Source organism: Amia ocellicauda, chromosome 1 (assembly GCF_036373705.1).
Source record: "Amia ocellicauda isolate fAmiCal2 chromosome 1, fAmiCal2.hap1, whole genome shotgun sequence".
Taxonomy (NCBI): domain Eukaryota; kingdom Metazoa; phylum Chordata; class Actinopteri; order Amiiformes; family Amiidae; genus Amia; species Amia ocellicauda.
Genome location: NC_089850.1, coordinates 27,933,588 through 27,961,063, shown reverse-complemented (window position 1 = coordinate 27,961,063; position 27,476 = coordinate 27,933,588). Strand labels below are relative to the sequence as shown.

Sequence of the window (27,476 nt, the reverse complement as noted above, 5' to 3'; positions counted from 1 at the left end):
AGGATTATGCATAAAGGAAATCAGAGACAATCAATTCATTCACACTGGTTCATTATAGACTAGTGTGATTTCCTGTGCTTAGAAACTTTATTTGACTTAACAGTTCTGTGTTTGTTTGCAACTTATTTAATTATTATTATTGAAACCCATGTTGAAATTCACCTCTTAGTACATCTGTTCTCTGAACCTGTTTCAGGAGCGGTTCCTCACTAACCAGAACCTTGTCTGCATTGTATTTGAACAGTGGAAGTTAGTCCTCACAAAGATATTTACTTCTGTAACCAGGCACTCAAGATTTAATAACCCTGTGTTGTAAACAGCATCTGTGGCTGCCACATTAGCACACACATGTGAAGCCTCTGTCAATTAAATCACTAAGCAGCCTACTTTAAACCGCTCTGCATCTGGCTCTAAGCTCATGCTAATTTATGAGGGGAGACGACTGAAAACAGCAAACTGAAGCATCGTCTAACGAGATCATTTGAATTGTGTCAAATGCAATGAGCATGTTCTGTTTGAAGTCAGTGAATATCAGCAGGTGATCTTAAATCATGAGCATTTTGTAAAATTATTTCTTTTACATTACAAAAAAGGGTTACACTCCCTCTTCATAGCTTAGATTTCCTCAACTGTATTTTGTTGAGAAAGAAAATCTTTCTTGCTAGCTATGTTTACATTCCCCTGTTTAGTTTAAACTCTCAGAGCCCAGTCTTCCCTTCCCAACCAAATGTTTGCCAAGTTGTCACGCTGTGGGCCACACATGAAAAAATACTTTGACTTAAGCCCACTTTATAAGGAGATTTTTTTTGTATTCTTCACAACTGTAAATCTGAGTATAACCATAGGAATGTGTTAAACAGACACATAAATACAGATATATTTGTCAATGAAATGTCTTCAAAGATAACCTTAAATGTGTTGCTTTCAACCGAACCACTAACAATAATCCAAAAATCCTATTATGATTAGGTACATTAGATATGATTTTCAACAAGAAGAATGGTGCATCTGGATTGTGACTTTTTTAGATTCTCTTTCACAAATTAATGATCCTTGAATTAATATTATTATAATGATTGTTTTAGTCATAGAGTGTTCTGGACTCTGGAGTGGAGGGTTGTGGATTCAGTCCCAGGTGGGGTTCACTGCTGTTGTGCCCTTAAGCAAGGAGCTTTACCTAGGTTACTCCAGTATAAACTCATGTATACATGGATAATTGTATGTAAATATATTGTGATATAGTATTGTAACTATTGTTGCACTGGATAAGGGCATCTGCTAAGAAACGTAATAATAAAACTAAACTCCACTTCACTGAACAAAAGAACAGCATGAGCTTTATGTGTTTTTCTAACTGGTGGAAGATGAAGGAGATCTATGTTATAACAATCAGCATTCATGCAGAAATCATCAGGACAAGGATAATAACGAGTGGAATCAAGTCTAGCTGTATAAGCCAACAATCAGCCTGCAGGTTACAGCAATACCCTCATAAGGCTACAAGAAGGCAGAAGGCGAGGATTACTTGGCACATAGACTGAGGTACTACACAACTGCATAACAGTCTTCAGGTGTGGAGGTTGTTGAGATTAAATATTGTGTATATTAAGATAAAGAATGGTTTTGGAGGAATATAAACATACTTATAAACTAAAGTCTGCTTTCTCTCACAGCAGTCTTCACAAAAAGAAAACACGTATTTGGATTTATTAGTAAAATTTCATAAATAAATCCCTCATTCTCTGATGTGTGGATTCTGATGTTTGTTATGCCGGTAGTGGAGATGGGGTGGTCTCTGGGCCTTCATCCCATATTGCGTGTGGGAGCGGGGAAGCGTCAGACAGACAGGCAGACTGGCCGTCACCTTCCACAGTCCCAGACGATGATCTGCTCCAGCAAGAATGGGAATCATTCACCCATTTAAGCTTTATCTACATCTTCACGACAATGACATGAAGCAGCCATCACAACTAACACAGTCAGGCCTTCGTTGCTCACAGGCCTTTGTTCAAAACTCAGGAGGTGGTCTGGCTGCTACGACGCCTCGATAGGTACCTCAGACACACTCTGTAAACCTGTGTGGACAGTGACACAAAATGTAAATCCTTTAAAAGCAGTGGTTACTTAGGAAATGTGACCTTTTATCTGGCCTTATGTCTTTCTCCATATCAGCTGTACCACACTGTAACATGATTTTATACACTGTACATATAAGACTGCCTCCATCATACTTGTCTGAATTTACAGTTCAGTTGATTGATTTTGGATTAAGATTTTTTTATTGTTATTATAATTTTAGACAGCCATTTGTTTATGTACAGTATATTATTGTGGACAGTCTCTGAAAATGAAGATATTTTGTGATCTTTAAAATATATATTACAAGTCACTTAATGCACACTTAATATTTTAACAATTTGACGTATTACATAATTAAATGTAAAGTACTGTATATACCTTCTGAATATCTCACAATCATACAGTGCAGCTCTGTGGTACATGAAATAGGGTATACACATAATCATGTCTGATGGTGAGGTAAAGGGACTCTTGGCTGAGCAGCAGTTAGAGTGAATAATCAGCTAAGAGTCATTTTTCCTTCCTCCCTGTGGTCTTAGCATGACCTCTCTTGAGTCACTACCATTTTTAGAAATTCTGGATATCACTTCTGTGCTGTTAAATCTTATAAAGCAAACAGCCAGACACCCTATAAATTGAGAGAACCCATCATGGTATGAATACACTACTATAACTTGGTTGGGTGTTAAGTAAATATCCTTTTACTTCTTGCCTACTGATGGATAGTTAGGATCAAAATGACTAGATATCTTTGGAGGACTGCAATGTAAATGAACCACATTGACAATGTAACAGTGTGAAAAAATCCACCTCCTGCTCGTGTCTCAAAGTGGATACAGGTTTAAACATTATCAAACAAAACAAACAAACAAAAAATGACTTACATTCCTAAGTTAAGTGAAAATAAGCAAGTGTAAACAATGCTTTGAGAAGCTTTGTGAAACCATTGTTAAAGAGGAAATAGTGGAAGCAGTGTTGTTCTATGAAATTTCACAGAACAATGATTACAGTATTATAGGATTACATAATTTGCTAAATTTGATGCTTTGATTCTGGGCGATGGATTTCACATGCAGTACAATGTATACGTGAGTGTCTGCTCATTCTCTTGAAGGAACATGTCTCTTCCAGAACAGCTGACGTGACATGATCATGGGCCGAAGCCAGAGAAGGAGGAATTAAATCATTACTCTCAATTGAACTGAGCCGGGAAAAGGATTCGTTCCAGCAGTAAATTCCAAGGTTAAACTGTCACAGTTCAGATTTCTTTAGAATATGGTTTTACTGTAGTTTTATTGTAGTTTTGCAGTGGTTTCTTATGGGTTCTACATGCCTTTCCTTCTTTTTAATACAGTGAACCATGAGAATACCATGATGTAGCATGATAAATGTCTGTAGGTCATGTTAACTGCAGTGCATCAAGGTTTACTCATGATCCAGTGAGTAAAGTGCTGTAAAGATCTAGTAAAGCATGCTGAACCCATAGGAAACCACAGCAAAACCATTATAACAATGGTAAATGTATCAAGGTCAACTTTGAGAAAGGCTTTACACCTCAGATAGCATTAAATCATATCCCCAGCCAGACCAAAAATGATTTTGTGGGCAGAGAAAGTTTATTTTCTTTTCTTTTAATTGTCTACTAGAAGAGAGAGGATTTACAGCTGAGAGCACAGGGCGTTAATCCTGAAACAATTCTAATAATGTCTTGGTTACATACCAATAACTGTATTATTTTTTCATCAGTTGAACTGGCCACATAAAATGGTAATTAGGATATTTCTCTCGTCTGTCTCTGGATGGACCGAAAATAAAAAGGCTATCTCTCAGGAAAGCAGAATATCCAATATCCAATATAGCATTCTTAATTTTTTCCAGAGCTGTATATATTTACATGTCTTGAGAACACCATACCCTGTGTCAGAAGATTATATATCTCACTTAGTGGGAGGTAATAATATTCTTGTTTGAATAAAACTAGTAGCATTCTATAAATGTAAAAAACAAAAAAAACAGGACATTTAGATCATTAGCTATTTATTGGTAAAAGACCAGTAAAGGGGTGCCAGGCCTTTGTGTTTGTTTTTCATCGTGTATTGTTAGTTTTCCAATGTCCACGTGGAGAGCAAATGATAGCCAGGAGCAGAGAGAAAGGAGACGCTGACTTGGAAACCAGGCAAGGTCAGGCAGCTCAGCTGCATCTGAGAATAAACAGTGGAAATGAAGCATACAAGTTGAAGAAGGAGAAAAAAACCTTTAGACTACTGTTAGGTGTTAGCATAGGAGGAAACCTTGACTCTGCTGTACCTCTTGCTGCCTATATTAACAATTTGAGGTATGAAAGTAAGCTCATATTTAATATTCAGTCAATCCCATCACAATGATCATGTGTTTGAAGTAGATTTGAAGTGAACTAGGCAGTGTACTCTATAAAGAAGGGTATACCTTAAATCTCTGTACTGCTTTTAAGACTTACTCACTTTATGCTTGCAATTTAATGATTAATTCCCAATGTATCTCTTATGATAAACCAATTAGGTCTAGAGCCCATTAGATTTGCATCAAGTACTTTTGGTGGTTCATTTGTTAATGTGGTCAGACGCAGCAGAGCAGGAAAATTGGCCAATCCCATTGAGAATAAGTGGAGCCTAGTTCGGTGACATGAGGAAACAGGCATATGTGTGAGATAATGCCTGATCTAATTTTCTGGAGAAAGCTAACTATTTCCCTCCCAGCTGGCTTGTAGTTCTCTGAAAGTCCTGAAGAATTCTCTTATGACTCCCCTGACAAATCACAGCACCGTCATTAGAGAGAGGAGAGCGGAGTGGCTCTCTCTCTGGCCAGGCATATAGTGCGGCCCTGATGCAAGTCTGGGGGCTGGGCCCACCCGTCCAGCTGCTCTCATGCCAGAGTGTTGCATCACTGCTTTGGAGGGGATTTTTACTCACTTTGGTAACTCTGTTCTCATTGCCAGTCTGTACAGTGTAATTCATTTAGTACAGCACTGTCCAATTTCCTGTTTTTTTTTCAGTACATTTTGTTTTCTCACTGCCATTTAAAACAAAACAAATGGACAGTAAGGTTCGCCACTTGGGGTCAGGATGGGTCCTGCAGTCTGGCAGTGGCGTGTTCAAATCCCAGTTGTGCTGGTAGTTGATTGTAGCTGGTGGCAGAGCTGGGGGGTCCTTGACATACCAGGCCTGGGGAACTGGGTGAGATTAGTGAGGGCTACTTGACTCCAGGATTCAAAAAGAATCAAATGACTTGTCAATGTGTATTTCCCACAGCATGATTGGGTGTGTGCTTCTCTCTGCCATGCCTTAGGGGAGGATTGTGCTACATAAGGTTGACAAATATAGCCAGAATTTTTGCATCTTGTTTTTTCTCAAAAGAAGAGCCTTAATACAAAATGCAATACATATTTATATATATAAACCATGGTCAGAGTTTTTAATTTTAAAACCCAAAACTTTACAGTTCTTTCTTAAGAAACATAACACATACACAGCTCAGATGTCTCAGATGCTGAATCCCAGAATTCCCACATACAGGAAGTCTGCTGGCACACAGATTATACTAATGGATCAAACAGGTGCTTTAAAACCTTCTGAGAAGCTTAAGAGGCAATCCTGAAAGTAGACGTCCACCGCATGTTGATCCATACTAATCTATGACAGGTATTTAACTAGTGCTACCTTTCTTATTTTACTGTTTTCCTTTATAATTAATCCACTTAAAATTGGGAAGGTGGGATACAATAATTATTCCAAAGGCAAACTGGCTTTTATGTGTGTCTTGCCTGTGTCTGATAGCTTTTGATTGCTTTTCTGTGTGTACAAAGGGATCATTTCCCCTTCCTTCAATTATTTCCACTTCATTTCTCTGGCAATGAGTGTGTATTGCACATGGAGAGGAACTTGTGAAATTATGTCATGTCGTTTACAGGCACTCAAGACCCGCCTGAGGGCACATTCCACAAACATATTTTGTCCGGGGCTGTGACAGGATTGTTTTACAGGCTTGAGCCGTGATTCATGCACACCAGAGTCAGAGTTGTGTTCAGGACATAATAGTTAAATACACATCAGGAAAATGACTTATCTACAATACTGACTAACGTGGTTATCATACACTTTGACAAACTACATAATTTTATATAACACCAAGACAATTCAAATTAAAGTGATCTCCTTTTTAGTGAATATATTTTGTCTTTGCAGATACTGAAATTCTAGTAAACTCTATGCAAATGACATAGCCTTGATTAATGTTAATGTTATTGATTAACTGTTGTGTGGACACACCCAACAGTGAATACTATTGATTAAATTAATTTATGTATTATAAAATGTTAATTGTGTCTTTCCTTTTTAAAACAGTCTTAAGATAAAAAATCATTTATAATAAGCAATTCGTAGTGTGACCTTTTATTGTGTCGCAGATCAGTAAAACAGTATTTTTAATTTAAACTGTCATGGTGACGTAATCTACTTCAGTAATTTCTCTCTCATAGAAAGCCTGTATTTTCTGGTTGTGTTCAGTGCCCATCCCAGTTGCTTTTCAGAAAGGGAAGGCAGCTTTTTGATGGAGTCTGCTCTCCCCTCCCCCACTGAAGAGATTGGACATTGTAAAAGCTTGTATAGGGAGAAAGACAAGGGTGAAACTTGAGGAGTTTCTGTGTGAAATCATCCGAAGGAAAGTTTTTTGTTTTTTTTGTGAATGAATGTAAGACTGGGAAAGAGGAAGTGATTAACGCAGAGCGAGTGCTACTTGTGGAACTCACCTTGTAAAACGCAGAAGTTCAAAGTTGTTTAATGAGACCTAAGAGCTAACAGCTCAAAATGTACAACCTGTTATCCCCAAAACACTTATGGCATTTTTAGTCCTTACCCAAAATCAAGCATTTCCTCCTTACAGTATAGTACACACTGTTTTCATGGCAACGGTTTTGGTTTTGGTCCTAATTTCATAACAATTAATTTAATAATTAATTAATTAACTTTTGTCCATTGGAGGATAATTGTGTTCCTTTGTTAAAATGTATTAAATACTATTCCCAACTAATCAATTGCCTTTTCTGTGAAGTTTAGTCACATGAGCCGATGACTGTAGTCTCCAACACTGAACTCGAGTACCTGGCTGTTAACACTATATTGAAAAGAATGAGATTAAATTAACAGTCTAGGAAGAGACAGTGAAGGTGTTAAAGTCCCTGATTGATGTCTGTCTGGATTTTTTTAAATTTGTATTGCAGTTTCACAGTTTGAAAGCTTATGTGATTTTCTTGTACATGTCCTTAACTTTTAAATCTAGTTTTCACAGTTTTTTAACAACAAAAAATAACATACAAGGCTACAAAAGAGAAGAAAAAAGAAACACAGAAACACAAGTTGGTCTCGATAAACTTTCTTTGGATATATTTTTAGATTGATATTTTACCCTACAATAATAATCATATTAAAATATATTACTAATTATGGTTCCTTTGAAGCATTGTAGTTTATCATTCGTTTAGAATATTTCTGTTTTTTGTGGATTATTAAATGTGTATTCTACAAATGTCATATTTTTGCAATTGTATTTGTGGACTCAGGATAACATAAAGATGTGTTATCCAAAGTGGTCCTTTTGTCTTATCATTCTAAATCAAAATAAATATATATGTCTATGTATATTATGTCATTTATGTCATTACATTATAATGACTCAAATCAAATTGCTTAATTTACTGAGTCTTTATGAATGTATGGTTGTGAAGAACTGAAATGCAAATGTAATTTTTTTACAAAATCTGGAGAAGTAGAACTAAGCCCCCCCCCCCATCTTTCTTTAGTTTACTAAGGCTGAAGTAAAGTTATGTTTGAAACACTGGGGACCTCTCTTAACAGAGCTGTCTTTAATAAACTATTAGCAATGCCCTCCACAGAAGAGGAGTTCCAAGCTGCATGGGGTCTGAGCAGAAACAATGGGAGGGAAGGGGGTGGGGCAATGTTCCCTAAATTCATCACATGCTAAGCTTTGTCATCCTGTAGTGGCCAGGCCCCAAAGAGGGAGAGAGAGGGAAAAGGAAGGCTTGCTCTCATTTCAAACTCAGAACAGCTGAAGCGGTATCACAAAGGGATGTGTGTCAAGTAGCGCGTCTGTTGAAATGCGCATTAAGTCTGCTTTTCTCTTCAGACACTGAAGGACTTCTTCAGGCAGCCAGTTCCTGCTAACTGACGAAAAAGTCTGAGCAGTTCCTACTGAGAGCCACAGACGGTTTTGCTGCAAACACAGCTTTCTAAAGGAAAGCAAATGAAATAAAACAGCAAATACATATGTTGTGTTACCAGCTGAGCTAAAACAAATCAGCTCAGCTTAATAACTTATTGTAGATTTTTTTAATTTCAAGTTGAGTTTAGTTTCTTGGGAGTGTGGAAAAGGAATTGTAGAAGAACTTGCAAATGCTGGGGACAATAACTCTCACAGGTAAGAATAAGAAATGTAATTTGATCAATTATTATGTTTTTTTTCATTATTTTACTTGGTTGTTTATTTATCTCAGTGCTGTTTAGTATTCCTTTAAGTATTTAGTATTGCTGTGCATTTTTCGTCTTAAAATATTCTGACAAAATGTGATATTCTTCCTAGAATTATTGATGGTTCAAATGTTATTTTCCTGTTACACACAGTAAAGTAAAGTTTGAAAGTAAAGTAGAACATAATATTGTAATACTGCAGGTGTATTTTGAATGTAGCCAATGTGTTTATCTGTGAACCATGATTATTTGTATTAAGGTTATTGACTGAATCTTTTGGGTTGGGTGTGGTTAGTGCTGATTGGGAGCTTTTACTTTTAAGGAATTGATGCTGCATACAGTACACAGCTGCTAAAAAAATGTTGAACACTGACCATTTTAATATGGTTTCATTGATTTTTGTTAAACCTGACTTGAGAGATTCTTTAAATTAAAGTATAGTATTTGGCAAATGTTTTTTTCTTCCTAGATGAAGAACATAAAAATCAATCACAGCATATGTTGTTACTCTGTTTTTTTTGTAGTCACACATTTGTATCTGAAAGCAAATGTTAGACAGCATTTACACAATGGATTACTACAGTGCTACAGCTGTTGCAGTGTAAGCATGTAGTTTGTACATTCCTCACGCTTTCAATGAAATTGCTTGAGGATGCTCTTTTACACTCCAGTAGAGACATCTGCTGGATAAATATTTTAAAAAGCAATCTTCATATTGATAACATTAAATGTTAGGAAATACATAAATAGTCCTCCTCCAAATAATATTTTATTACTAGAAAACTTCTGAAAGTTAATTGAAACTTGATTTTGGTAACAAATATCCCACCAGGAATGGTGTTTAAATAATTATTGTGTATGAAAGTGTGTGAGATAGACAATGTTTATTTGTCTAGGTTTTATGGAGTTTAACTGTTTTGTTTATGGTCTGGAGCTCAATGTAAAGAATATAAATTACTGTTTTGGTGGAGCCAGCCCTTAATCTTTCATTACATATCACGTGTGAGAGAAAACCAGCAAGGGTTTTAAACCCTGTACTTATTTAGTATTAAGCTGCATACATAGTTAATGGGTTCATATGTTATAATTTCTAACAACAGATCACAGACAGAACAGAACTTTTTAAAAGTTTAATTATTTTGAACATGATAAAAGAGAGCAGAAAATGTGAGCAAAAATTCTGAGAAAAAGACAAAAATGCAAAATATGATGTTACCCAAATCTTAAATACATGTTTTGTCTCTGTTCAAAACAAAACAAAACCACCAAATTTAAATCACTCACTTCATTACCTCAATTAAGGTATTATTTTACCCCTTTATAGACCACATAATTGATTTGAACTCCATTAATGAGAGCTGAACTTGAGGGGCTGTAATTGCAAGTGTCTCATGTTTAGTCCCTTAGCATGTCAGGGACCTGTTCAGCCTTCCCAGAACTGGAGAGATATCAGCCTATAGCATTCTACTACATGCGTCCTCCCACAGCAGTAACTCCCAGAGCTGTACAGCTGGACTAGGAAGTATTCAGGACTAAAGGTCTTTACAGATGCTCCCCTGTGCCTTTTTTTTTTTTTTTCAAATGACTGAGTCCTTCTTAGAAAGCAGGGGCTCTATAAAGGGTGAAGGAAAAACAAAAAATAAACATAAAAAACTGCAAAGTTGATAAAGTTAATATATATACATAGTTAAAAATATGTACTGCAATTTTGTCACCTGCAAAACCATAGCATACATATTTCCCTTCAAAGAGATACACCATTTTAAAAACTTGTATTATAGCTTACATTATAAAACATTATCGGAATTTCATAGGATATATATGAATGGTTATAATACATTTAGTAAAGAATTTCATTTTTTTAAGGCTTAGCCTACTACCATCAATCTACCATGTGAGGCTACAATTTGACCTGCTTCTGTAGGTAGAAAGCTATATGTCTATAATTTAGTTTTGCTATAATCTGTAGTAAGCCTCAAACACAGTCCATATATATTATTCAATGTTGTTTCATACAGCTGTTGTATAATCATGAAATTACATTATAATGCAGACATTGTCAAACTGTGAATATGAAACACTTGTATTTAGCATGTTTATTGAACCTTTTTTAATGTTAAAAAGAAAGATTTAATAAAACAAGTACTGTTTGTTTTTATTTTGTGGGTGTGATGTCTGTAGGCAATCTGCAAAACAATGACTTTAGGTCTTCATGTAGTAACAACTGTCCAAACAATGGCATGTATATGAGACGGTTTCGGGTTCCATGTGTCTGCATTCCCTCAGAGGGCTGCTGTTGTCACCAGGGCCCGTAAAGAGCCAGACAGAGCAGGAGGGGGCCAGCTGTTACCCCACAGTGTCCTGGACATCTCACTCAAGCATACACGGCTTATTTCAGCTGTTCACGTGGTGCTCTGAAGTGGAGGGTAGGTAGTCAGAGCCCACCCATTATCCACTCAGGGACCATCCAGGTCCAGAAAGAATTCATAAAGAATTCAATTTAAAAAATTGTTTTACATATATATGCTTTTTAAAATTGTACTTCAAGAATGAGTAAGAATGAGATGAGATGATGTAAGCAGTAATGTTTGACATTTATTGGTAATACGGTTAGGGTAATAACTAGTACCATTCATTTGTAAATGCAGTCACAGGTCATCCTAAGGACATACATTTTTTTTGGGACTGTTTTTTTCAGCAAATTCACATTTCTTTATAAAATGCAGTCTTACTATATTTACAGAACTGTGGCAAGTATAAGGTACAGTTGCCGGGCCATACACAGTTTACTTTCTGAGCACCCTTTCTGAATTCAAACTTAATTGGAAAAAAAACAAAACAAGGAGTGGCAGATGTGAATGTCAATGATTTGTTTCATAAGGAAGTGATGTTTACATACCATGTTGGTCTGTAAATAAATGTAATTTTCTTTGCTCAAGTGTTATGACTGTTACATGCTTCAGGAAGGTATAAAACTGGTTGACCCCAAATATAATGGATCCTAGTGAATACTTTATGGTTGGATGGTCATGTTGAACAGCAGCAACTTAAATGTAGCTATTGTTTCAGGAGAAGTTATGTTTTTATACTGGGAAAAATAATAGTACCAATCATGCGTGAATTTAAAATGCTTGTAATGGGTTTATTGCATATTTAGCTCTTTCATTATACGTTGATTTACAGAAATGTATCTTGTGCAATATATTTGTAACTGTACTTTAAAAAGGATATTGAGAATATCCAGTAGGGAATAACGAAGTCCTTGGAATTCTTAACTATTGCCCCTCGCTATGACCTCCAAATCAGCTAATGTAACAATAGGGAACCCTTTTCACTGGGAAATTTTCCAGAACACTGATTCCACATTTTTGTTAAAAGACTCCCTCATTATAGGATATTTAAGTTCCCCTGGTGTGGAAAGCGAATTTAATTTCATAGAGGCTGCATTCCAGTTTATGTGATGTTGTAATTGTTAGGTGTGACACAAAGATCATTCCATATTGTAAAAAAAAAATAATCTTTAAAACATTTGAATTTATATTTTTTTAAATGTATTTTTAATTCATAATTCATTTAATATGTAGACAAGTAAAAGAAGTCCAATGATAATAGGATTGTAAGCTTTTTTGTTATGTCCTTTCTCCTTTACTGGGCTGTATGTTTTAAGCAGGAAATTTAAGTGAATGTATACATAGTAGCTTTTAACAGTCTGTCCCATGTTGATGGATTTGACTGTCTGCAGTCCTGTAATGAATACAGACAGCGTGAAACCGTGAGAGAGAAGAAAAGATTAGGTAATATGTGTAGAACATATATATCAACATAATAGATTTCAATTAATGAGGGTTTTACTGTAAAGCCAGATGTATTCACATGTCTTGTAATTATTTAAAAAAAAGAAAATGAAATATACTGAAATATGTGGCTTTAAGGAAAAATAAAAGTCAAGTGAAGTGCAATAGCTTGTAGTGTGTATTTCTAATGTAAGTTCAGTTCATTAGAAAAAAAAAAGGAAAAGTCCTGTCAAATGAAGGGTTGGGGGATTTGGGTGTGTTGGAGATATTTGATGAGTTCAGAATGCAGGGAATTTCTGGATGGAATCCAAGACAAGGTTTAGGATCCCCAGAGAGAACTCAACCAGCTCCAGATGTCCAAGTTCTTCATTACTGCTAAGGCTTATAGAAAGAGGGCCCCAGCATTAACTAGTGTAGCCTGAGAACTCCCAAAGCTCCACCCCACCACCCACAAGATTTTCAAAACACCGTCATATCTGGCAGAGCTGTGAGCCAGGCTTGGTCTCTCCTTTGCTCCTATTCTGCTGTCCATCTGCAGTAAAAACATATTAATCTTAACTTGAGGAAATCTGTGCAGCATTTCTAAAGAATTTAATGTTAAAAGCTGGACTGTACAGAAAATGCAGTGATCATTATAGTGGAAAATGCAGTGGTCATCAATGGATATAATGCAAAGTTTATTGAAGTTTAAATTAGATTGAAACCCAATAGAATGGGAAATGCATGACTAGAGCAAGACATTAAAACCTTTCATGAAATATGCAATATTTATGGATCATACATACCATTTCTTTAACCTCCATTGGTTGATAACTAATGTTATTTTTATTTTTATTTTTTTATTTTTTTATGGTAGTACATTGGCTCTGGATGTTTGAAAGTAGCTTCAAATCTTGATTGCTTTTTAGAATAGTAGGGACATCTGGATATCATGAGACTGACCTCAAGAAAATTACAGATACACATTCACAATTTTGCAGAACAATCAACAACGTACTTACTTAATACACCTTGTTGCTCATCTTGTAGGCATTATTAGAAATACGTGTCCAGCCATGTGGGATTTCGTCAACAAATAGTTGGATTCTTGTCGTCACTACTGACACAGCATACATTTTATGTTAACTTTCTGCATTGGAAAACTATTGACAGAAACACATCTTACATGACTGAATATGAATCACTGTTCATTACTTTATTCTTCCTGGGTATGTTAAACTCCCCATAATCATGATTTCTTAGGCAACATTTAGTTTTGTACTAGAAGACAACTGAGAAGAATTCAATTTACACTCGTACTTTTAGGTATATGTTCTTTTATCTCATCATCCTTCACAGTTATATGGATGAGGTAGTAGGTTAGAAAAGGTTCAGATCTCTGTCTGGTATTATGAGCAACATTTAAAATTACAGTTTCTCTTTCAAAGCACTGTTATTGTACAGGAAAAGTGTAAGTACAGAGACAAGTTGAGACCTTGAGACAAAATTATAAATTAACTGCTGAGAATTCCAGTAATTTCCTCTCTAACTTTTGAGACCTACAGTTTGGTCTTTGCCCTGTGCCTTGAGTTATTCACATGATCAATATACATTAATCAATTGTCTATCTATTGACAGCGTTTTCCCCTTTTGACATGCTTAGAAATAAATGTATGCATTAGAACAAAAATATTCAAAGGAAGTGTATTGAGCTCATTAAAATATTTGAAAATATGTAAAAATATGCAAACTATGTATTTTAGCAATTAAATAGAACCTCTTGTTTTTAAATAAAATAATAGTTAAGTGAATGACTCTTAAATTGTTATTACACTAGAATTTGAACAATTCTGCTAGGCATCAGGTATATGTTTTCCAACATTAACAATCCATTCATTCAGCCCTATTCATCAAGATCTCATGATTAAAATGGTTACAAATGTAGTTATGTTATTCTCTGGTACAAGCTTAATGTTAAGCAAATGCAAATTGAAGCATGTGTTCAGTATATAGTTAGTCATTCGTTTCACATGTAGATATGAAACGGGTATTTGTTTTTTTTACATTTACATCTTGTGCAGTCATCATTGGAAACATTGTATGGTTGTTATTTAATATATATGTATGTGAAAAACTGGCAAGAAATTCACACATGGCTCAAACCTAACGATCTTAAAAAGTTTTAGTAGTTCATTACATGGATTCATACATTAAAATCCTTTCCCTGTGTTTGTTTCAGTTGGTCAGAGTGACACTGCAGCTGTGTCACAGAAGGAGGAAGGCCCTGAGATCATGGAGAATCTCCAAGGAGAAGTGTCACCTCAGGTAAATGGTGAGAAGGAAGAAGAAAAAGGTTCACCAGCTACAAATGAGATGACCCCAATAGAGGAGAAGCCAGAAGAAGAGAAACCAAGTGAGGCCAGCGAAGTGGGATTTAAAAAAGTGTTCAAATTTGTGGGGTTTAAATTCACAGTCAAAAAAGACAAAAATGAAAAGACTGAGCCAGTGCAACTTCTGACTGTGAAGAAAGAGGATGGTGAAGCGGGCAGTTCTGAGGTTGCCGAGGATACGAAGGGAGATGCCAAGGTGGATGAAGCTACACCAACAGAGGAGACAAAAGTTCCTGAAGAGCAGGTTGTTTCTGAAACAGCTGCTGACCCGGTGGCTGCAGAGCTCCCTTCAGAAAAAGTAAATGGCGATGCTACTGAAAAGGAAGCTGAAACAAAAGAACCAACTGAGGAAGAAAAAACTGAGAAAGAGCCAGAGAAACCAGCTGAGTCTCCAACCAGTCCTTCGCTCCAAGAGACTCAGTCCCCTCTGAAGAGGTTTTTCACACAGGGAATCTTCTCTAGTTTGAGAAAGAAGACCAGTTTTAAAAAGCCTAAGGAGGAAGAGCCTGCTGCCGAAGAGAAGACTGAAGTTGTGGCTGAGGAAGAAAAGGAAGAAACAGAAGAAAATACAGAAGCTCCTGCAGAGGAGGGTGAGAAGAAATCTGAGGAGGTGAGCCCTGAACCTCAGCAGGAAGAACCCCCCACACAGGAAGAAGTCAAAGCAGAACTCACGCTAGAGACAGTACCACTCATTGTGGTAGAACAAAAGGAGGATGAGATAAAAGTTGAAATTAAGATTGCCGCTGAAGAAGCTTGCAAGGTCGATGAAAAGCTGGAAGATCTACAGAACAATGTTCCAGGAGAAGCAGATGAGGTAAAAAATGAAGTTGAAAGTGCATGTGTAGAAACTCAGGAAGTTACAAAACCTGAAGTCCAGGAAGGGGAATCTACTACTGAGACCCAACCTATAGAAGAAACAGTGCAAGATACTATTGAAGGCCAACCTAAGTCAGAGCAGCCAAGTCCTGATGAGGTTTCCAGTGCTAAAATGCCAGAGGGAATCACCACTGAGGCTGAAATTCTGTCCTCCCAAGAAAAGGCTAAACTGCAGGGAAGCCCTCTTAAAAAGCTCTTTACAGGGACTGGCCTAAAGAAACTCTCTGGAAAGAAACACAAAGGCAAGAAAGAAGATGAGGCAAAACTGACTGAATCTGGTGAAACTGGGACTGAACAGATCCAGTCATCTGCTGAATCTGGAGAGGGGCAGAAAGGAGAAAGCTCTGCTTCTTCTCCTGAAGAGTCGGGTGAACATGCTGTTGCTGAGGCTGCTCAGGGAGAAACCTCTGGGCCTGAAAATGAAGGGGATGGAGTTACCTCTGATGGAGAGAGAAAGAGGGATGGCATTACACCCTGGGCTTCCTTCAAAAAGCTTGTGACTCCAAAGAAACGTGTCAAAAGGCCTTCAGAGAGTGACAAAGAAGATGAACCGACTGAAAAACCTAAAAGCGCAACCATGTCTTCAACTGAGAGTTCTGCATCTGCTGAGAAGCAAGAAGAGCCAAAGCCCACTGAAGAGGAACAGAAACTTGAACGCAGTACCGAAGAGCCAAAAAAGAAAGTCGATACATCTGTGTCCTGGGAAGCACTGATTTGCGTGGGTTCATCTAAAAAGAGAGCTCGAAAAACATCAGACTCTGACGACGAGGCCCCCAAGATAGAGGAGGAAGTTCAGAAATCGGGAGAGGAGTCTGCAAAAACTAAGGAAGAATCTGCAGAATCTCCTACTACAAGCTCTCAAGAGGCAGACCATGAACAATTAGCTTCCTCCCCAGACCAGGCTGGTAGCCCGTCAGATGGTGAAGGGGTGTCTACTTGGGAATCCTTTAAAAGGCTTGTCACCCCACGAAGGAGGGCCAAGGTAGATGACAAGCCTGAGGAATCTGCTGCTGGTACCACTGCTGAACAAATACCCTCTGACAGTGAAATGGGAAAAGAGGAGTCTTCATTTTCTCTAAAGAAACTAATTCCAGGACGCAAAAAGAAGAAATCAGATGCAAAACAAGAGCATGCTGTAGCTGATGAAGCAGACAAAGAGGCTAGATCAGCTGAAGAAGACTCTGATACACCAGCTGTGGTCCCCCTGTCAGAGTATGATGTGGCAGAACCAGAGCAGGTTGAAGTTCTGGTGAAGGAGACAGTTGCAGCTGAAGTGAAGCAAGTGCAACCAGACAAGACAAACCCAGAGGAGATCAAGCCAGCAATGACCATCCCTGAGGCAGGAGATGTATCTGAAGCTGATAAGCCTAGTGTTACATTCCCCGTGGCAGAACAAGTTCAAGAAATTGAAATTTCTGTGGAGAAAGCTGCAGGAGATATTGAAGAACGATCTCCGTCCTGGATATCTGCAAGAGTGACGGAAGGAGTAGCTGAGGAGGAAACGGAAGTCATAAGCAAACATCAACAACTCAGTGATATACCTGAAGAAGTGGTAGTGGAAGAGACAATTATTATAACCAAAGCTGCTGCTCAGGTGACAGAGCAGGTCTCCCAAGACGACACAATAGCCGAAGACATGGTGGAGCTTACATCCGAGGCAGTGACTGCTCTGGAGCAAGCACCCGAAGAGTCATTTGCCGAGGAGACAACTGAAATGGTGTCAGCCGTTTCCAGACTATCGGGATCCCCAGGAACATCTGGCGAGACCACACCTGTACCTGGAGAATATGAGGTAAAACAGACGGATAAAATACTCCAAGAAGTTGCAGCAAATGTGAAATTGACTCCGATTTCCCTCTCTGTAATTAAGACTGCTGAACATCTGGAAGAGGCTGTTGTTGTTACCACTCCACAGTTAGTGGGGACAGCAGCAAAAGAAGAATTGGCAGCAGAGGTTCTACATAAAGAAGCAGAAGCGGTAGCTATATGCACAGACCTGGCCTCTGAAGAAATAGAGGCAGTTGAGAAAAGTGTTACAAAAAGCACAATTGAAGTCATCACTGTGGTAATGGAGGCCCTGTCCACAGAAGTTGTAGCTGAAGAAAAGGAAGAGCCATCTCAAGAGGTTGGGGTTCTAGAGGAAAAGATTTATGATGCGCACGTTGAGGAAATCAAAACTGAATTTCAGGAAGCAGTAGAGGAAGAGAAAACACTGAAAGAGATGGAATCTCCAAAAAGTGACACAGCAGAAAAGGTTAGTGAATCATTCAAGTTGCCAGTAGAAGCCAAGAAAGATACAGAATCTGAGGAAGGCAATTCTGAAACAGAGCCCCCCAAAGACACAACAAAAGAAAAGGAAGAAAAACCAGTTCAAGAACCAGAGGCAATTCGGAACATTGCAGTCAATGGGCTACAAGATGAACTTCCTGAGGAACAAGAGGTGGAAGAACTCACACCAAAGGATGAAACTGAAGACCCATTATCATCAAAGGTAGAGGAGCTGACTAGCACTCTGGCAATTGAGGTAACTGAAATGTCAGTTATAGAAGAAAAGCTACAAGAACATGCAAATGTTGAGGAACTTGCTGATGTTTGCCAAGCCCCAGTGAAAGAAAACATTGTATCAGCCACACAGGAAGTAACAGCCTCATTACCAGAAGTGCCCACAGCTGAGAGCTTAGAGACTAAGGAAGCTCCATTGGCTGTATCAGCTTCTGCTGTAGATGCTCCAGTGCTTAAGGAAACTGTCAGTGTTATTAAACCCCCATCAGAAACTGTTAAGTCTGATGTTGCTGAGATCAAAACAGAAGATGCTGTTTTACAGGAAAGAGTTTGTGCAGTACAATTTGCTGATCAGCAGAAAAGCACCACAACAGTGGACGAGACAGTAGCGGCACTTGTTGAAGCAGCAAATAGAGACGCATTGATGGAAACTGCAGCTCTTAGTGTTCCTGACAAATCTTGTATTGAGGTTGTGGATGAAGTATGTGAGGAACAAGTCGAAGCAAGCGATGTAAAACATGAGCAAGTGGAAGTAAACGAAAATGTGATTGAATCAGCTGCTATTGAAAAGCAGAGCACAATGATTGTCCAGGAGATTATCCAAAATGTTGTTGAGAACTTTACAGGGAGAGTAAGTGCAACTGAAAGTAAAGTTGATGCTGATGAAGCACATGAAGTAAAAGAACTTATTACTCCAGAAGAGTCATCATCTACAAGTGACATCACAGAAGTGGAAAAAGTCGTGGAACCACAGATTGTTGAGAAAAGCAGAGCTGTGGAATGTGTGGAAGAAGTTCAGGCCATTCCCACAACACAAGCAGAAGCTGAAAAAGTACAAGATGACAAAGACTCTCTGGTGGAACCAGAAACTGACCTTGCTTCTGAGACATCTAAGGATACTAATGTTAAGGAAGACTCAAAGGCACCTGTAGAACAGCAAGCAGAATTAACTGCACAGGCACTGCCTGAGCATCCTGTGGAAAAAGAAATAGAAGCAGTGCAGCAAACAGAAATAATGGAGAAAACACAAGAACAGACAGAAAATATAGAGAAGGAGACAGTAGAGGATGCACAAGTACCAGCTTCAAGTGAGACAGGAGATCTGACAGCAGCTGATGTCGAACCAGTCAAAGACATTGAGGTAGAAAGTGTGCCTCTTGCAAAAGAAAAGAGTGAGGATATAACTGAGGAAATAGTTTCTGAGGAGGTTGAGGAGACAAAGGCTCAGGAGACAGTGGTGAAAAGCAAAGAAGAGGAAGAAGAGAGCAAGGAAGTTGAGGAAGTGATTATCCAAGAAGTGGTGGAGAAGGTAGAGAGTTCTGAAGTGGTTGTCCAGGAAGAAGGAGTGAAAGATGATAAGACAGAAGATACTGCAGAACGTGAAACAGTTCAGAAAGTTGATGCTGAAGAAAAAAGTACAGAAGAAAAAGTTGACACAGTGGAAGAAAAGACAGAGAAAGCAGATGCTGAGACAGTACCAAAACAAGATGTTGAGATCAAGACAGACAGTGCAGAGATTTCACAAAGTGGTAGTGAAGTAAAGGAAATGGCAAAAAGCCAGAAAGAAATCTCAGAAGATGGAAAAAGACAGCCACAAGTAGCAGAAGAGATAAAAGAAACATCTGCTGAAGTTACCCAAAGCCAAATACCAGTGGTTGAAGAATCACAGAGCCAAACAGAAATTAAGGAAGATGCCCCAAAAGAAGAAGAGATTCCTCATGTAAAGAGTGAGAGCAAGGTCGTGGAAGAGATACAAAAGGAGACATTGTCTGCTGATGACCAAATAGACGAAATAGCTTTACAAAGTCCAGTAGGGGCTAGTGAAGTCCTAGCAGGCCTGGAAGAAGACAAAAAAGATAAACAGAGCCAAGAGAATGTGATTGAAGAGGCAGAGATTCCAGTGTCTGTGATAGATTCTCAAAGCCAAATACAGCTTGCAGAAAGTGAACAAATCCACAGAGATGAAAAGAAAGACACAGCCAGCCAAGATCAAGGCATTGAAGAACCGTGCCTGAAACAAGTCTGCGAAGAGGTGCAAACTGAGACCACTGTGGCATCTGATGATAAACCTGACAAAGTACCAACAGAAGATAAAGTTGACCGAATTCAAAAAGTCTTGGTAGAAGATGAAAGTCAGGAGATTGCTGTGGAAGATAGCCCGAGTCAGAAGCTCACTGCAGAAGACGTTCAAACTGAATCTGAGGTGAAGGAGGTCACAGAAAGACCGGTGATACCCGCAGAAGAGGAGAGTCAGACAGCAGCTGCAGCTGATGGGGAAAACCAGACAAAGACCAAGGAAGATGTGAAAGATCAGACGGTAGCTTCAGAACCAGCACAGAATGCAGCGCCTGCAGTAGAAGACGCACCGAGCAAGGATTCGGTGGCAGCCAATGAGGAGATGGAGACCAAGCAAGAAGAGCCAATAGTTGAGCTGAAAAAAGAAGTAACCCAAGAAACAAAGGATGCCGAAGAACAGGTTTCTACAGAGCAGACAGCTGCATCATGAAATGGTATGATATTATTATTATTATTATAATTATTTTCCAGAGGTTACTTTTAATGTTATTAAAAGAGCACTTTCGTAGAGGATTTTGATTGCAATCGCCCTCACCTATGAGCCTCGTTTTTGCTCACTGTAGTTTTGATCCCCTGAAATGTAAGGGGTCATGTACTAGCTTGTTGTTAGAGAAAGCTGGCTGTGGATTCAGAGATGAGGATCCCTGCCAAGAAATGGTATTTAAAATGAGCTTGAAATATTTCTTGTCCAATTAAGTCAATGGAACCACAGCAGAAATGATTAAATGCAGCTGTTTTCAGTAACAAAATAAGCAAAAGCAAAAGCAACATTAAGATAAGTTTTTCATCAATAGGTGTGTCAGCTCTTGTTGTCAGTTTCTTGTTAATTTAATTATGATTTGGATTACTTTTGTTTAAACTACATAAAGTGTGTATCATGCATGGTTTTCAGGTCATGCCTTCAAAAAATGTATACTAACAGCTTATATCAATTTAAATATTTATTTTTGTGATCATGTGTTCACTTTTCCTGTATGTTACAACAATAAGAAGAAGAAGACTATGTTGTATTTGGAGTATCTTTAGTAAAGAATTAAAATAAAACATGGTCACGGTATACTGTGGTTCTATTTTACAAGTGATCAGACACTATTTCAAATTCCAATCTTGACAGTAGGATAAAAAAAAAAAAGTGAAGTGATATTTCAGGAGAGTTGTTATTATTGGAAATCTTTCATCAGCCAATCAGCCAGCTTTCGCATATCACTTTTAACAATAATTAGACTCTGCTTTTATGCGAAGGATTTGTTGGCTGGCAAGATGAAAAAGCTTTTCTTAGAAATGCAAGTTACGAAGGGCACTTCGATTTCAAAGCAAGAATGCAGTAGCTGACCCTTACTTGTGTGCTGGGGCTGACAGGGAGCCTGTTTTCTGAGGGAGATGAACTTGTGTTGACAGATTAATCCGAGTTATTCAGAGAAACACCATATTAGTGTTTCATCAGGTATTAAATGCCAACACAACAAAAGAATATGTCTTGAACTGTAAAATTATTGAGTAAAATCAATAAGCGTATGTTGAGGGCCTTCATTTGTTAAAGCTGGTGTTAATGTGTTTATAAACAGAATGAACAAATAGTATAATTTCAACTGCAGGAATCTTTTCCCTCAGTTCAAGCATGGATATTTTTTGTAAAGGCCAAAATCAGTACCTGAAAACTTTTAAATAACAGGGTATAAGTAGTCTTGGAGTTCAGTGGAGTCTTATTTTCTTTCTTCTGCTCTCAACCGTGGGGCAAGTGCAATAAAGACCAGTGCAGCACCTTCTGATATTGACAACAGATTCCTGAGACAAAGGGAGGAGCCCAGCTGAATATTTAATCATCAGTAATGCAGCATTGCAGCAGTCCTGCTGAAATACAGCAGCAGTGAGCCTGCTGACGTCGTCTGCGCTAGCCTCACCTTGGTGGGCAGGCAGCTCCCTTTAGTGTAGTAAACGAGAAAGAAGAAAAGCAGGCTGTGATGCGCTGCAGACTGAACCGAGTCACAGCCTAATGGACTGGGGAGAAGAGATGAGTCTGCATTACTACTGTTTTCCTAGGGGAACTCAGATGGGATCGGGCTGAAAGCTTGCTCTCTCTGCATAGTATTGATATTTGTATCCCTCAATACATCAGCTTTCACAAGCAAATGAAATGTATGCAAAGTAACAGGTTTTCAGCAGTACTAGTTGTGATTAAACCACATGCTGCTGTGAATATTCACATTTTTTCCTTGATTAGAGAACAATACCAATGAGAAATGCAGTCCAGTGCAAGATTAGCATCCCTGAATACATTTAACTTAACATGAAAACAAACAAATGTAAAATCGATATCGAATCATCTTGCTTGGACTTTATTTTACTTCCTCTTAATTTCTCATGTTTTCTTCAATTGTCTCTACAGACCTGTGCAGTAAGATGGAAGACAGAATCTGAGAACAGGACCAGAAAGGTTTCCTGAATGCACTGTGAGGGCAAGCTCTGAAGAGAGAGCGAGCGAGTGACTCACCCTACTCTCCTGCTGCATCATTCCTGTCACAAAGACAATCCTGGGATGCTTCCAGGAGCTTTACCCACAATTCTCCTTGGCTCTGACCTAACAACTTTCAATGCTTTTACCCAGATGAGCTTGTAATTAATGTGGTCTGTTTGCTGACTTAATGACCTTCCTCTGCCGATATTATATCCTGGAAGGCTTTTTACTGTGCTTTAGAAAGAACTCAATGTGTGTGTGTCAGAACTGGACAGTATTTCCTTGTATATTGTATTTATATCTGAAGTAAGCTCACCACCCCACCTATCCTTTTTTGTATTTATATTGATTTGAATAAGAATACTGAAATATTCTTTCTCCCTGTTTATAATATAATGGTATATCCTGTCATTTCAGGCTTTAATTAAGATTACATGAAGATGGTACAGATATTTTGTCAATGGCTATATTCCAATTAATAAAAACCCTATCAATATGAAAACTGTCTGAACATTGCTTTCCAGACACATATTAATGCTGACAGAGTCATTTTTGTCTAAACCATTTAAAATGTGAAACGATTATCACTTTGTTTACTGTGCAGTCACCATTCTTTGTGCTGTGGCTGTGACATCAGTTCCTGCAGTTACAGTTGTAGTTTATTTAATAGTTTGTTATTAAATAAGGTCAAGTTATTGCCTGGCACTGTGAAATAAAGATTAAAGAAAATGAATTACCTGATATTGCTGGATGAATCTGAAATTATATTAGCTTAAGTATCTTTAAATGATCTATGAGAATCCCATGCTCATGAAAATTGTATTGTTTTAATTTTATATTTTTAAATGCTTGCATTCCCTTATTTTTTATATGAAAAAAACAACATAGCTCTGGTTATAAAATAAAAGGTATACATGTGTTTGGGCAAGAAAACACACACATATACTTTATATGATGCAAAAATATGTTTAAGCTAAAATGCAAATTAAAAAAAACACTTACTGCATTCAACCTTACTGACACACTGAAAGGTGTAGTGGACCAAAATGTACATGAACAAATTCAGCACCGAAGGACAATTCCTTGTATTTATGGTCTCTGTATACCTATACTGCACTTTGTGAAATCCACACACTAAGCATTGTGTATGGAAAATTAATAGCCTAGCTCTGTGATGACTTTAAAACAATCTGTTCGGCTTATAAAAGTAATGTGCTCATATAGATTAACACATTTTCTCCACTTCAACACAACAGAGAGAGTAGTGATATAATACCCTCTGCTGGCAGTATCTAGTAACATTTCTTAAGTGTCTGAAGATGATATCTGCCTTTCAGGAGTGTTGATCAGTTCAGACTGGTTTGTGTAACATCAAGACCAATTCAAAACAACAAGCTTATACATTACCTGCTGTAATTAACACTGTGGTACCACGAGTAGTTAAATTAAAAGCATCTTACATTACTTTTAATTACAAGCATGCGAGGTAGACAGTGTATATCATACTGACCAATTGTGTCATTGCTTTGCAACATTTATATATACAAATACATATATGTGTATGGGTATAAATATAGATGACTCCCTATGAGTTAAAGGTTTGAAGTATATCAAGCATTCAGGAGAGTGGGAGGTTCGTGATGGCAGGTGCATTCGCCCTGTATGTCCAGTGAAACACTGGACCATTGAAATAGTATTGAAGTGTGTGTATATACAAAAACATATATACACACACACTTACATATAGAGCATTGAAATACGTTAATTGCAAATTATGCCTCTCAGTATCAAATGTGATTTCTTTTTCCAATACAAATATATGAAGAATTATAAATTTAAAAAAATTGCTCTGGTACATTTGTACTACGATGGCAGCTCCTTGGTCTCTGTGCTGCTTGTAGGGCATGAGCTTACCAGCTGTGTTTGGACAGCCTCTGTCAGCTCCACAGATTAGGATACATGCATTAGTTTCCTTGTGCTTTTTGTATCACAACCTGAATGTGAACTTGGTAACATTTGTACAAATTGTATACCTATGTACCTTAAATCATATTGTAATAATAACAAATAACTTCTAAAAAAAAGTAAATAAAAGTATAACAGTTGCATGGATTTAATTCTGTCTTTTATAGTTTCCAAGCTGTTAATAATATGAATACAAATTCTTGTCTAAATTTCATTTAAATAAAGCTAGCCTTAAAAACCTGCCTTTGGTAGCATGTGCAGTGTGCTTTCTTCTAGGTTCCTATATTCCCAAAGAACAACTGAACAACGTTTATGTTTAATTGAATCCGTAAACCAAACTAAATGTTAATTTCTGTTTGACACCTTTCGTTCAACTGAGTTTCAGAGGCTGACGTGGGGACCGGTTTTGTTTTTGTGATGACTACTTTTGTCACTAAAATGGTGATACGCTGAGCTGCCAAAGGGAAGTATTTGTTGTGGTTCTGTGGTAATAGACAAAAGACATCAAGAATGGAAACAATTGGGAACTGACTCTCTTGTGTTCTTCATGGGCAGTGTCAGTTTGATTGATATGATAAAAAAAGCAAAGCAAGGCAAATCAAGTTCCGTAAATTGTAACATTTCAAGATACATGGAAATTTTTGAATGTGTCCTGTATTACATCACATTTTAAACTGAATTTAGCTATAGTTTAGTTTGTTTCTTGGTTTGTTTTGTTTGTTTTTCTGTTCAAGAATATACCACAGCAGAGGAAACTTAATGCCTTTTGTAACACATCTCACCTTTAGTTAGATCTCCACAAAGTACATAGGTCATTACCAAGTTCTTTAGTGCTACACAACAACCAAAATGGGGTACAAGTATACAAGTACATGTCCTGGGGCTACAGGATTACCACAATGTCTTAAAAGAAAACTTAATGATCACTACAAAAAACAGCAAGAAATAGAATCCAATGTTCTTATACAGGATTAAACTGCTAAGGTAATCTTTTATGTGTTTGAATAATAATTAAGGCAGAATATTGCCCTTAGAAACTTTTTGTCAAGGTACTTTCTTATGTCTTTCTGACTATGATTCATAGTTTCCAGGACAGACACAAACTCATGCAGCATCCATAAATGCACTGTGCAGATCTAATCAGCAAGCTTCTGAGATTTTTTCACTGTTATTCAGTTTTGGAAAGGCACATCTGGGTGTGTTTGTTGTGCTCATGAGATAACTACTACATGTTAATAACACTTTGACCTTGAGGATGTATTATTTGTCTTTTCCTGCAAAGGAACATAAAATGAAATGTTAAAACAAATCCTTAATAAACATGATGACTGCGGGAGACCCCCCTCAAAGATAAGGTTTCCAGAAATACATTTTTCTGTTTTTATAATCTGATGTTTCCTGTCATTCAACACAACACTGCCGTTTTTTGATTAATAAAAACTCCAGAAATATTAAATATATAATAACATGGAAAGAAATAATAATTTAAGTCCAATAAATTGTCATAGACTATTGGTTAACTTTCAGATTTTATGAGGTGAATGTTCCCCAAATTAAGTATTTGTTTTCTTTTATCTGCATGAAAGCTGTAAAATCACTGAATCCTTCACACTACAAGTGTGGTCCTTTGAATCATAATATTTAAGCGTACATACTGATGAAGTACATCTTAACTAGTGCATAAAAAAGCAAACATACACATACAGACACTCACACAGACATATGGTAAGCCTCATATCCTTTTGTTGATAAAATAGTACTTATAACTTTTCCTGACTGTACATCACAATCTTTAACAGTGTGTGTTTCCTTAGATTACAGTCTTGTGATATTGGAGGTGTTTACCATAAAACTTCAATTAAATGCCCCCAGCGTTTATTCTAAATAACTGCAAGAAGCCTCGGCATCAATCGGAGGGCAGCGATTATAGGAGACCAGCGTTTGTATTAAACATTCATAAATAAGAGATCGCAGACTTATGCAGGGTAAGAAGAGCCTGGAAACATTGCTTCATTGTAGAAGTAGGCTAATAGGCCAGGCTTTTATTTATTTATTTAATTAATTAATTATTATTGCTTTCCAAAGATGCAAACAAATCACATTCACGATACACCATACATAGAAGTAACAGAAGTATTTATAAGTTGCCACAGACAGACACAGTAGAGTACAGGTGAGAGGCAGCCATCTTGTTGTTTGACTAGTTTCAGACCAGTCTTAGCATTCCTCATTTTGTTTTAACTTTGACTTAATTGAAGTTAATCTTGTCTGTAGTTTGCCTTGATTGAAGACAATTCATTTCAGCTGCTGAGTTGGTGAAAGTAAATTGGTGGTAGAAAGGTGATTTAGTCAAGGACTAGCAGGAATTCTGTTACAGGAGGAGTCAGGTGGAGCCAGTTAGGTGTGAATTGGTGGCAGGTAGACAAAAGCTACTTATAGCAGCTGTTGAGACACAACTGTGCTGTTTCTCAGTGACAAAAAGTTAAGCAGTTGACGAGGGAACAGAATTAGGAAAGAAACTAAAGAGCAGAACCTCCATGGTAGTTTTATCCAAAATACCAGTACCACGTGCCAGGCCAGGGAGACAGGCTGAGATTAGAAAGTTTAACACGTGGTTGAAATCTTGGTGTAGGGAAGAGGGTTTTAGATTTATGGAGCATTGGACTTTCTTCTGGGATAGATGGGACCTGTACAAACCAGAGGGTATACATCTGCACAGAAGGGGGGCTAATGCATTGGGAGAGCGTATGTGCAGAGAAATTGAGAATCTTTTAAACTAGGGACCAGGGGGGCAGGGAGCTCTGACAATGGGAGATGTTCCTCTAAGGAGAGAAAACAAAGG

At 37.6% G+C, this 27,476-nt stretch overlaps 1 protein-coding gene across 3 annotated transcripts in view; it reads left to right on the top strand.

The window, feature by feature from the left end:
• akap12b (A kinase (PRKA) anchor protein 12b) overlaps positions 1 to 24,876 on the top strand; it is a 49,282-nt gene extending 24,406 nt beyond the window's left edge. For 2 of the 3 annotated variants that reach the window (XM_066700598.1, XM_066700608.1), the window contains exons 3-4: positions 14,610 to 20,648; positions 22,601 to 24,876. In XM_066700598.1, coding sequence (XP_066556695.1) covers positions 14,610 to 20,644 — 6,035 coding nt within the window. In that variant the 3' untranslated portion in view covers positions 20,645 to 20,648; positions 22,601 to 24,876. Of the gene's footprint in view, positions 1 to 8,136; positions 8,548 to 14,609; positions 20,649 to 22,600 lie in introns of those variants that run through there. The other variant, XM_066700616.1, reaches the window with a different exon arrangement.
• The last annotated feature ends 2,600 nt before the right edge of the window (positions 24,877 to 27,476 follow it).